General features: G+C 48.3%; 1 protein-coding gene across 2 annotated transcripts in view; it reads right to left on the bottom strand.

Moving 5' to 3' along the window:
• Positions 1 to 12,914, bottom strand: part of KLHL18 (kelch like family member 18) — a 45,540-nt gene that overhangs the window by 20,069 nt on the left and 12,557 nt on the right. For both annotated transcript variants that reach the window (XM_083406493.1, XM_083406492.1), the window contains exons 2-4: positions 9,699 to 9,829; positions 7,074 to 7,214; positions 2,247 to 2,445 (exon numbers count right to left, since the gene is read on the bottom strand). In XM_083406493.1, the coding sequence (XP_083262619.1) occupies positions 2,247 to 2,445; positions 7,074 to 7,214; positions 9,699 to 9,829 (471 nt within the window). The remainder of the gene's footprint in view (positions 1 to 2,246; positions 2,446 to 7,073; positions 7,215 to 9,698; positions 9,830 to 12,914) is intronic.

Here is a 12,914-nt window from a genome sequence, read left to right as displayed (position 1 = left end):
GGCCTCTCTAGTTTCTTAAGCAGGTAAACTGAAGATCTTATTTACTGCATTTATAGTAAAGGTAAAGGGACCCCTGACCGTTAGGTCCAGTCGCAGACGACTCTGGGGTTGCGGCGCTCATCTCGCTTTACTGGCCGAGGGAGCAGGCGTACAGCTTCCGGGTCATGTGGCCAGCAGGACTAAGCTGGGAGTAACCTCCACTTACATCAACGACTTATCTAGACACTTCCTCTGTGGCTGCCGCACTCACTTCCCCCTAATAATCTACCCCCATAAAACCATCTGTCCTCACTAGGATAGCCCTTCGACAAGCCCACTCATAGAATCATAGAATCATAGAGTTGGAAGAGACCACAAGGGCCATCGAGTCCAACCCCCTGCCAAGCAGGAAACACCACCAGAGCACTCCTGACATATGGTTGTCAAGCCTCTGCTTAAAGACCTCCAAAGAAGGAGACTCCACCACACTCCTTGGCAGCAAATTCCACTGTCGAACAGCTCTTACTGTCAGGAAGTTCTTCCTAATGTTTAGGTGGAATCTTCTTTCTTGTAGTTTGGATCCATTGCTCCGGGTCCGCTTCTCTGGAGCAGCAGAAAACAACCTTTCTCCCTCCTCTATGGGACATCCTTTTATATATTTGAACATGGCTATCATATCACCCCTCTTGAGACACAAATAATTCTCAGCTGCCTTAGCGTGGAGATGTGCGGTTGAGCCTTGATTTATGGGCAGAAGGATCACTCAACTTACTCTCCTTCAAGATTTGCAGTGCTAAGGTCAGCTTGTGGCCATCAAAAGCACCATGTCAAAGAGTGACATAGATAAAATGCTGCATAGGGTGGCATTTTATCTGGCGATAGTGCGTGACAAGTGATGCCTGGGAGGCCACATGGCAGAGGCAGCTACCAAACGATATTTGGTTGGCCACCAAGATGACCTAGCAGAAGAAAGGTCTCTGCACTTGGACCTAGGAAGCTGGCAAGTTGGTCGTCTGAAGTTACCATCAGTGGGAATAAGATAAAGGTAAAGAGACCCCTGACCATTAGGTCCAGCCGTGGACGACTCTGGGGTTGCGGCGCTCATCTCGCTTTACTGGCCAAGGGAGCCGGCGTACAGCTTCTGGGTCATGTGGCCAGATGACTAAGCCGCTTCTGGCAAACCAGAGGAGTGCACGGAAATGCCGTTTACCTTCCCGCTGGAACGGTACCTATTTATCTACTTGCACTGGCGTGCTTTTGAACTGCTAGGTGGGCAGGAGCAGGGACGGAGCAACGGGAGCTCGCCCCGTCACGGGGATTCGAACCGCCAACCTTCTGTTCGGCAGGTCCTAGGCTCTGTGGTTTAACCCACAGCGCCACCCGCGTCCCTCCAGGATTAATAGAATCATACAAACGGGAGCTCGCCCTGTCACGGGGATTCGAACCGCCAACCTTCTGATCAGCAAGCCCTAGGCTCTGTGGTTTAGACCACAGCACCACCTGCGTCCCCCGGAAATAAGATAATCCTTTTCTATTGCCGCTCTCAAGGGAAGGGTGTGTGGAACTCACCCTTTCACTCGCTTCCTTGTGTCTCTCGAATACTTTTTGCCATCAGAAGGCTTTTGGCCTGCGCCTGGGTGGTTTTGCTTGCCCCCTTCCTTGTTACCACTTTGCAGCTACGCTGCTGGTTTTCTTTACGCTTGTCCTGTACTGAAATCTGCCTCTAATTCAACCTGCTAGCTGTCGCGAGCCCTTCTGGCTTTCAATAATAATAATAATAATAATAATTTTTACTTATACCCCACCCTCCCCAGTCAAGGCTGGGCTCAGGGCGGCTAACAAGCAATAATAAAAACAAGCTGAATGAATACAACTTAAAAATAAGATTAAAATACAACATTAAAATATTGAAAATTAAAATATAAAAATGCAGCCTCATCACAGGAGGAGAAAGGAAAAAGAAAGAGGGAATCAAATTGGCTTCAAGCCAAAGGCCAGGTAGAACAACTCTGTCTTACAGGCCCTGCGGAAAGAGATCAGATCCTGCAGGGCCCTGGTCTCATGAGACAGAGCGTTCCACCAGGCCGGAGCCAGTGTTGAAAAGGCCCTGGCTCTGGTTGAAGCTAATCTAACTTCCTTAGGGCCCGGGACCATGAGGGTGTTGCTGTTTATGGACCTTAAGGTCCTCCGTGGGGCATACCGGGAAAGGTGGAAGGCAAACCTTGTGATGAGCAACCAATGCACCTTGAGACCTTGGAGGCACCTACCTGCTCCTCTAACTTAACGTTGAGCTCATCCCTCGAGACCAGCTCCAGGACGTCTTCCAAGGGCAAGGCCAGGAACTCTTCACACACAGAAACCTCCACAAAGTGCTGGTGGATGAAGCTGTTGGCAGCATCGTAGAGTACGGCACACATCATAGTTTCGGCAAACTGGCGCACGCCCAGGCAGTTTTTTGGGTGAAGCCTTTAAGGATGGTGCAGATGAACATGGGAGAGTTGAACAGCTAAGAAAGTGCCTGACCTAAGCAAAAGCCCAATCCCCAATCCCCCGTCACCCTCTAGAACAGGATTTTCCCAATCCTGGGTCTCCAGCTGTAGTTGGACTACAAATTCCATCATCCCTAGCTAGCAGGACCAGCGGTCAGGGATGATGGGAATTGTAGTTCAAAACCAGCAAAGTTTGGGATACCCTGTTTCACACAGTCACACAGCCACGCTGACTCTGGGGTGTGTTCAGGTGCCTGGCATGCTCTGGTCCACGGGGTCACAAAGAGTCAGACACGACTAAACAACAACAACAACAAACTAGACGGAAATGTATGGTAAATCTAATAAAATAAAATAAAATAAAATCCCTACTTAGCAGCCTGCATTTACATGAGGTTCTTGTCTCTTTCAGGGGGAACCTTTCCGGCACCGTGTGTGCATATCTTATACCGGCAAAGCCACCGGTTTTTTCCTTTCCTTTTCTGGAAATCTATATACCGTATTTTTCGCTCTATAAGACGCACTTTTTCCCCTCCAAAAATTAAGGGGAAATGTGTGTGCATCTTATGGAGTGAATGCAGGCTCCATGGCTTCAGCAATAGCAACGCGAAGCCTCCGAAGCACAGTGGGAGCGCTCCCGCCGCGCTCTGGAGGCTTTGCGTTGCTTTCGCTGAAGCCTGGAGAATGAGAGGGGTCGGTTCCTTTCGCTGAAGCCAGGAGAGCAAGACTCTCCTGGCTTCAGGGATAGCCGCCTGAAGCCAGGAGAGAAAGAGGGATCGGTGCGCACCGACCCCTCTTGCTCTCCTGGCTTGGCTTCGCTGGAGAGGCGCTGCGCAGCTTTCCCTCTATGCGCAGCACCTCTTTAGCAAAGTGGGAGGAGAAATGGAAGGGGCTCCGTTTCTCCTGCCGCTTCCTCGAAGGGGCGCTGTGTAGAGAGGGAGAGAATTTCTTTCTTGTTCTCCCCCTCTAAAACTATGTGCGTCCTATGGTTGGGTGCGTCCTATAGAGCGAAAAATACGGTAATTGGCTCTTTGATTTGACATCTGGAATCTATCTATGACAATGGCTAGCTACAGCCCCCACCTCCCGGCCAACACTCTGTCCTCTTCACCCTGTCTAAAAGATTACCCAAAGCAGGCTTTGACGTGAAGTTCACAGTCCTCTCTTCTATTGAAGCACTTACAGTGGTACCCCGCAAGACGAATGCATTGGAAGACGAAAAACTCGCTAGACGAAAGGGTTTTTCGTTTTCTGAGGTGCTTCGCAAGACGGCTTTTCCTAAGGGCTTGCTTCGCTAGACGAAACGGCCCTGCCTCTAGTGTCATGGCGACGGTCACTGCACGCACGCTCGCTCGCTTCCCCGCTCCTCCGGCTCCCTCCCATCTTCCGGCTCCTCCGGCTCCCTCCCACCTTCCGGCTGACGGCCGACCTTCTGGCTGCCTCGCACCGCTGCCCACCCCCCTCGCGCGCTCCCCTCAGCCAGCGTTGCAGCAAGAGTCGCGCTCCTGACCCCCACCACCCTCCAGCAGCCGCGTCGCGCGGTAGCCACAACGCGCGGGTGAGTCTGAGGTACCGGCTGCGGCAGCTGTCCTGCTTCTCCCCCCTCTCCCCACCGTTGTTAGTGTTTAAATGCAGTGGTGCTTCGCAAGACGAAAAACCTCGAACAACGAAAAAACTCGCGGAACGAATTAATTTCGTCTTGCGAGGCGCCACTGTATTTACAATTGCATCAGGGAGAGGGAGAGAGAAATAAAGCAATACGGGTAGCAGTGGAACAGCCCTGCTGGCTGCAGACCTACCCGGTCCTCTGACCCTTTAACTAGAGGCACGTCAACGATGCGGCTTAACTCAAATGGTATGAGTGGAAGGGAGCGGGGAAGAGAATGGCTTCTTGGCAGGCCACAGATATTTCAAATTCTCCTTTTCTGATGAACTGGCAACAAGTGTGCATGTCTTTTGACCCAGCCTAAGTTACAGGGCAGCATTCCACAGAAACTTCGGCCAGGCATTCCCTCCAGTGAAACCGGTCCAAAAGCTATAAAGCCAGACTGCTCAGCAATTTCCTCTTCTAGGTCACTCTACCTTTGCCCTAGACGCAAATGGACAAGGAAGTGGATAGGGCCCCTGCCTTTACTGCGCCTTACTGTGAACTTGAGAAGAATGCAACGTCCTCTACAGAGAAAGGGAACGGCAGCAACCTAGAGGGGCAAAGGAAGACAGCCTCCACTTTCTGCATCAAGGACCCTGGCTGTTTAACCTGTCCACAAATGCACTCTTTTGGGGCACGGCACCAAAGATTTCAGGAGCAATGCTACTACGGAGGACTACATTTGGTGGACAAATTAAGGGTTTGGCTTTTGTTTAGCGCCTGCTTTTTGAAATAGTATTCCCCTGATTGTGGCTCGTTCTGATTCTAAGCACAGTGATCAAGGCTAGTAGCCACTGAAACCTTATCCTCCATGAATTTGTTTAATCCTCTTTTAAAGCCATCCAGGCAACACCGCAAAGGAATCGTCAGTATTTAAAAAGAAGTAAGTAAGGTGGAAGAGATCAAATAGGTTGTTAAAGGGATTCGTCTCTGTAACCTTGGCCACCAAATATTTTTTAGAGTGAGTAAGCTAAACTTGGTTCTAGGTAAAGGTAAAGGGAACCCTGACCATTAGGTCCAGTCATGGCCGACTCTGGGGTTGCGGCGTTCATCTCGCTTTACTGGCCGAGGGAGCCGGCGTACAGTTTCCGGGTCAAGTGGCCACGACTAAGCCGCTTCTGGAGAACCAGAGCAGCGCACGGAAACGCCGTTTACCTTCCCACCGGAGCAGTACCTATTTATCTACTTGCACTTTGATGTGCTTTCAAACTGCTAGGTTGGCAGGAGCTGGGACCGAACAACGGGAGCTCACCCCATTGCAGGGATTAGAACTGCCGACCTTCTGATCAGCAAGTCCTAGGCTCTGTGGTTTAACCCACAGCACCACCCAGGTCCCTTTACACTTGGTTCTACTGATTAGCATTTCATAGATCTGGTGAAGTACACTATAGTCCAAGATTGCCATGCCACAATAAATTAGTTCGTCTTTAAGATGTAACAAAGCTCCCACCACCCTGGGATCTTTTGATAAATGGCATTATATAAATTATTATTATTATTATTATTATTATTATTATTATTATTATTCCCAGACACTGAGGTCCAGCTCCGATGGCCTTCTGGCGCTTCCCTCACTGTGGGAAGTGAAGTTACAGGGAACCAGGCAGAGGGCCTTCTCGGTGGTGGCGCCCGCCCTGTGGAACGCCCTTTCATCAGATGTCAAGGAGATAAACAACTATCGGACTTTTAGAAGACATCTGAAGGCAGCCCTGTTTAGGGGAGCTTTTAATATTTGATGAATCATTGTACTATATTTTAATATTTTGTTGGAAGCTGCCCAGAATGGCTGGGGAAACCCAGCCAGATGGGCGGGGTATAAATATTATTATTATTATTATTACTATTATTACTATTGCTTTTGGTTCAAAGGTTGGTCAGCCCAACCTTTAAGGGGAGGGGGAGTTCCAAAATGGTGAAGAGAGAGTTCCAGGCACCTCAACTGTTGGGACTTGCTCATGAGAAACCATCTTCCAGTAGCCTCCTTGGCTCACCCCAACGGGGCACCTATCCAAAGCTGCTGGGACAGGACAATCCCAACTACCTAGAAGAAGAGCTGAGTCTCATCTAGCTTTAAATGTATCATCATTATTATTTATATGTATGTATTTATAACCTGCCTTTTCTCCCTGGCGCACTGGCTCCCGGTGGAGTACAGGATCAGGTTTAAGGTGCTGGTTTTGACCTTTCAAGCCCTATATGGCCTAGGACCCTCGTACCTACGGGACCGCCTCTCCTGGTATGTCCCGTGGAGGACCTTACGGTTTTCAAACAAAAACATCTTGGAGGTCCCGGGCCACAGGGAGGTTAGGCTGGCCTCAACCAGAGCCAGGGCTTTTCGGCCGTGGCCCCGATCTGGCGGAACGCTCTGTCCCAAGAGACTAGGGCCCTGCGGGACTTGACATCTTTCCGCAGGGCCTGCAAGACGGAGCTGTTCTGCCAGGCCTTTGGTCGGGGTTCAGCCTGACTCCCTCTCCCCTTTCATAAGAACTTGCATGAAAGTGGCCTCCCAATTTTTCTCACAGGCCCATATAAGTCCAGCACAAACAGTTGGGCCTGGTGAGCATTTATGGTCCTAATCTGCGGGTTGCCATCTGATTGGATTTTATTCTGAACCTGATCTGATTTGAGGATGTATATTAATTGATTGTCTGATTTTATGTTAACGTGTTATACATTTGATGTGAGCCGCTCTGAGCCCGGCTTCGGCTGGGGAGGGCGGGATATAAATAAAATTTTTTATTATTATTATTTGCGTTGCTTTCGCTGAAGCCATGGAGCCTGCATTCGCTCCATAAGACGCACACACATTCCCCCTTAATTTTTGGAGGGGGAAAAGTGCATCTTATAGAGCGAAAAATACGGTATATGTTCTATCTGTTAAAATAGAAAAAATAAAATAAAATAAAAACCACACCCTGCGTCATAGCAGCGAGATTATCCGGAAGCAGCCCCCTCACCTCTCTCTGAGGAACGAGCAGCAGGCATCCTTGATGTTTTGCAGTTGCAGGAAACTTGCCCCCATCAGCAAGGACTGGACATTCTGCTGGTCGATTGCCAAGTGCCCATTGTAGGCGAAGTTGATCAGAGCTTCCAGTGCGCTAGACAGGCCAGGGAAGAATGGGAGAGCGTGAGCTGTAGTAAACACACACACGACTTTATAAGCCACTTCAAAACAAGTGTGTGTGTGTGTGTGTGTGTGTGTGTGTGTTTGAGTGAGGGGCGGTGGGGAGGGGCAGCACCGTTCAACCCCTGGCAAGGTCTGTGTTGATTGATAGACCTTTGTCAGATTCCAAGGATTCCCGGCCTTCGACAGCAACAAGAACATTGCGCTTCTAGACCTTGGGATTGCAGAGATAAGCTGTGATGTACTAAGGTTATAACATCTTTACAACCTCATGTTCCTGTGGCTTAGTTAGATGGACTTTTGCCTAAAAGCAAAGGAACTGCAGTTTCCAAATGTTTTGGGGAGAAAAACTCACCCCCAAATCAATAAAACATTTTTTTGTATATGTAACTGTATAAGGAATTATGTAATGATTATAATTATGGATTATAATGCAGGAAAACCAGAGGTTACAAATTTTCTAGTACAGTGGTACCTCGGGTTACATACGCTTCAGGTTACAAACTCCGCTAACCCAGATATAGTACATCGGGTTAAGAACTTTGCTTCAGAATGAGAACAGAAATCATGCTCCGGCGGCACAGCGGCAGCAGGAGGCCCCATTAGCTAAAGCGGTGCTTCAGGTTAAGAACAGTTTCAGGTTAAGAACGGACCTCCTGAACGAATTAAGTACTTAACCCGAGGTACCACTGTACTTGTGCAATGTTTTGTACTCTGTATATCACTTCTTATTGTTTAGAATAAATGGAAGTTGTGGTTTGTCTTGGTTACAAGCACCATAAAGTTCCCACCTTACTTTGTACGTTCTGAGCGCTGATTACTTCCTGGTATCTGGAGTAAGGATGGCTCCTGCTTCAAGCAATTCTCCAGTACAGTGGTACCTCTATATGCGAACGGGATCTGTTCCAGAGCCCAGTTCGCATCTAGAAGCAAACGTAACCCATGTCCGCGTGTCTGCATGTGTGCGTGCCATGTTTTGGCGCTTCTGCGCATGACATCATTTTGAGCGTCTGCGCATGCGCAAGCGGCGAAACCCGGAAGTAATGCGCTCCGTTACTTCTGGGTTGCCGTGGAGCGCAACTCAAATGCGCTCATTCCGAAGCACATTCAACCCGAGGTATGACTGTACCAGCAATTTTTGGTAAGGTTTCAATATGTCTGACAAATTCTCGAAGTCATTTTCATTGAGTGGTAAATGGGAGATTCCAATTTTTCATTTCGGGGGTGACCTTTTTCCACAACTGAGAAGGATCAGATCCCTTTTTCAGTGTTTCTAAGCTGCTGCACCCCCGAAAGGAACTCCCCATGGATTACCACCAAGCAGTTGATCCCTTCCCTTTCCCGCCCCGACCTGGCCACAGTGATCCATGCGACGGTCTCCTCCAGGCTTGACTACTGTAATTCGCTCTACGTAGGGCTGCCCTTGAAGCTGTCCCAGAAACTCCAGCGGGTGCAGAATGCTGCAGCGAGGCGCCTCACGGGGTCTCTGCCATGGGAGCATATTCACCCAGTGCTTTTCCAGCTGCACTGGCTTCCGGTGGAGTACAGGGTCAGATTTAAGGTGCTGCTTTTGACCTTTAAAGCCCTTCACGGCCTAGGACCCTCGTACCTACGGGACCGCTTCTCCCGGTATGCCCCACGGAGAGCCTCAAGGTCCATAAATAGCAACACCCTAGTGGTCCCAGGCCCTAGGGAAGTCAGATTAGCCTCAACCAGAGCCAGGGCCTTTTCAACACTGGTGGAACGCTCTGCCTAATGAGACCAGGGCCCTGCAGGATCTGATTTCTTTCCTCAGGGCCTGTAAGACAGGGTTGTTCCGCCTGGCCTTTGGCTTGGAGTCAATTTGATTCCCTCCCCCTCTTTCTTTTTCCTTTCTCCTCCTGTGATGAGGCTGCATTTTAATATTTTAATGTTTCAATATTTTAATGTATTTTAATCTTGTTTTTAAGTTGTATTCATTCAACTTGTTTTTATTATTGCTTGTTAGCCGTCCCTGAGCCCGACCTTGGCTGGGGAGGGCGGGGTATAAATAAATATTACTATTATTATTATTATTACAGTGGTGCCCCGCAAGACGAATGCCTCGCAAGACGGAAAACCCACTAGACGAAAGGGTTTTCCGTTTTGGAGGTGCTTCGCAGGACGAATTTGCTATGGGCTTGCTTCGCAAGACGAAAATGTCTTGCGATTCCTGGGGTTTTTTTCCGCTCCCCACCCCCTTTTTCTAAGGCACTAAGCTGCTAATAGCCTTTTAGCAGCTAATCTGCTAATCCCTTAAGCCTTTAATAGCCGCTAATAGCCGCTAAACCGCTAATAGCGCTAATCCGCTAATCGGCTTGCTTCGCAAGATGAAAAAACCGCTAGACGAAGAGCCTCACGGAACGGATTCTTTTCGTCTTGCGAGGCACCACTGTATTATTATTATTATTATTATTATTATTATTATTATTATTACTACCTTGGATCCATGCCCTGCATGACAATTTCATCTTGCTTGCACTCCATCATGTCATTTGTAAACATAGCATGGAAGTAAGGAATGGAGGCCGCCAAGACAATCCGGTGGGCACTGAATTTGTGGTCCCCGACCTGTGCAGTAAAAGAGAAAGGAAGAGACATCAGCTATCTGGTTCCATCAGGAAATGTGCCCTTTCAGAATGGGATACTAGTCCACTGTAATGGTTCTAGGGGTTGCTCATGTGTAAGCTTGTCCCAACCTCTGGCTGGGTTGCCTGAGTGAACCTTTCCTGTCCGGGCAGCCACTCGCCCGTGGCTGTCTCAATCGCTGGCAGAATCCGTCAGTGGGCGTTTCTTAAACTTCTTCCAGCAAAGAAGCTCTTTGAAGCCCAGTCTCCTCCTACTTTCCCTGCGCGGAAGCCTTCTGCGCAAAGGAGGGCGTGGGCAGCGGAGGACCCCTCCTCTCCCCGCTGATCCCCGGCAAGGCATCATGGGACCGCCTCGCCGCTTCCCCCATCTGCCCCCCTTCTCCACTGGAGCTACGCTGATTCTCTTCCCCAGAAGATGGGCTGCCTCTCCCACTCCCGGGACGCTCTCTGGGATCCCTTTGGAGCTTGCTCTCTCCCTCGGACACTGATGGCAGTTCCCTGACATCCACGTTTGATGTAAGCTTTGAGGCAGAGTAAATGCTTGACATCTCTGGCAGTGATGTTCAAAAGGAGATTGGGTAGCAAGTTGCCCAAGACCCCGAAGAGCCAATCAGTTGGCCAATACAGGGCTAGCCAGACCAATGGGGAAAGTCGGTATCGTCCTTATATTTAGAGTTTGATAGGCTGCCAGCACAAGGGTGGGTCTAAAATGAGAATGCTTACTCAAAGGGTACTGCAATAGTAAAAGTTTTCTGGCAGATATTGAATGAGCCTTGTAATACAAAGTACATGTCAGATAAAGTTAAATTAAGGTAACAAAAAACAACGTTGTGTAACTGTGTAAATAATAGTTTATTTGAAAATTAGTACAATAGGTATAGTCGGAAGTTTATTTTCTTTGCAGACTGAAATATGAGATATTACTACTTTTTTTACTCTATTCATAATTTTATTCTTCTTTCTTCTCTTTTTTTCTTTTCTTCCCTCCCTCCCCCCCTTTTTCTTTTTTTGCTTTCTTTTTGTTCTTTTGTATGTATATTCTCAATAATTTCTATGTTTGTTTGCTGGTATTGCATGTATTTTAAGACTCTCCTTGTTCAATAATTTTTAAAAAATAAATAAATGAATAAATAGAACGAGAAAGCTTATGCTTACAGCATCCTTCCCTGCCTCTCGAAGCTTCGGACTACAACTCCCATCAACCTCTGGCAGCACAGCCATGTTGGCTGGGAATGAGGGGAGTTGTATTCCAAGGAATCAGGGGGCACCAGATTTGGGGGAGGCTGCGGTACTGCAGGGATAGCCAGCACAGTGCCCTCCCTATGTTGCCGGACTACAACTCCCATGAGCCTGCTGGCTGAGGTTGATGGGAGTTGTAGTCCAAAACATCGAGTCATGAGCGTTACTCTCTAGCTTGAACATTTCATATGTCAGCTCTGAGTGGGAAGTGCTAAGGCTTGGATTTGCACCTTTCTCTCTCAGTCAAAACAATATTCTCTCGGGTTTGCTCTGAGCAAAATCTTTGGCACCACCTGTGCCCAAATTCTTAAGCGCAAAGGATGCCAAGTTGTGTTGATGTATAAACACAAGCAGTGGGGTGAGCAATGGGGGAAAGTGGGGGAAAGGGATCTGGCCAGGACGGTTCAGTTCCAGTCGAAGCTACTCAGTTCAGGTGAGCTCAGAATCCACTTCTCTTCCCTGGTTTTATCAAACACACATTCCAAGATGATGGCGGGAAGAATAAGAGGTTTGGCAAGGCGCCCAAGCCATCTGTAGCAGATTGTAGAGCGAGCCCCCAGGAAAAGTCTTTTTTTTTTTTTACATGTTGAGAGCTACTGCCACCACAGTGCTGAAGAGAACAAACTTCAGATTGACTGGCACCAGGAAATAACCTATAGCAGGATCTCAAACCTATTGTTGACATACCAGCATTTCATTAACATTCCATGCAGAAACATTTGTGCCAACGTGCTATTTTCAGCATCTGTGATGGAAAGCTCGCTTGTGAGTGCCATCTGGGTGTGTTTAATAAAATGTATTACTAGTCGGATAAAGCAATTCCGGAACAGTATGTTGTAAAGCTCCTTGCTGCTGTCTGCAGAATATGGGCAGAGATGAACAGGGCAAATATCAGCTTGGAGGAAGGCCACAGCTCAGCAGCAGAATATGAGCTTGGCTCGCAGAAGAACCCTGGGTTGAATCACTGGCACCTCCAGATACGGCTGGGAGAGATCCTTGCCTGGAGAGCCACTTTGGGGTGGGGAGAGTCAGTGTTGACAACAATGAGATGAACCAACGGTTTGACTCAATGTACAGCAGCAGCATCCGCCCCAAACTACACATCAGCAACAAGACAATACCTAACATAGATACAAATACAGAGACAAACCTCTGAAACAAGCCCAGCTGCCAATTTCTTCCCCATCTCTACTCAGACCACACTATTACAGGACCTAAAAATATCAGCCACAATTTCACAGGCTCATTCACCTGCTCTGAATATATGCTCTCATTTGCCAGCAATGCTCTTCTGCAGTCTTCACATTAAAGGTAAAGGGACCCCTGACCATTAGGTCCAGTCGTGGCCGACTCTGGGGTTGCAGCGCTCATCTCGCTTTATTGGCCGAGGGAGCCGGCGTACAGCTTCCAGGTCATGTGGCCAGCATGACTAAGCTGCTTCTGGAAAAACCAGAACAATGCACAGAAACGCCGTTTACCTTCCTGCCGGAGTGGTACCTATTGATCTACTTGCACTTTGACGTGCTTTCGAACTGCTAGGTTGGCAGGAGCAGGGACCGAGCAACGGGTGCTCACCCCGTCGCAGGTATTCGAACCGCCAATCTTCTGATCGGCAAGTCCTAGGCTCTGTGGTTTAACCCACGGCGCCACCCGCGTCCAGTCTTCACATTATATTATTGTTGTTGTTGTTGTTATTACTATTATTACTATTATTTTATTAAATTTGTATACCACCCTATACCCAAAGATCTCATAGTTCACAACATAAAATTACAATATAAAAAAATCACAAAATGCATAATAAAAATAAGAACAAAAACAAACTGATG

The sequence above is a fragment of the Podarcis tiliguerta genome (genome assembly GCF_965153285.1).
Source record: "Podarcis tiliguerta genome assembly, chromosome: 12".
Classification (NCBI taxonomy): Eukaryota; Metazoa; Chordata; class Lepidosauria; order Squamata; family Lacertidae; genus Podarcis; species Podarcis tiliguerta.
Note: the sequence above shows the minus strand (reverse complement) of the source record. Positions and strands in the feature narration are given on the sequence as shown.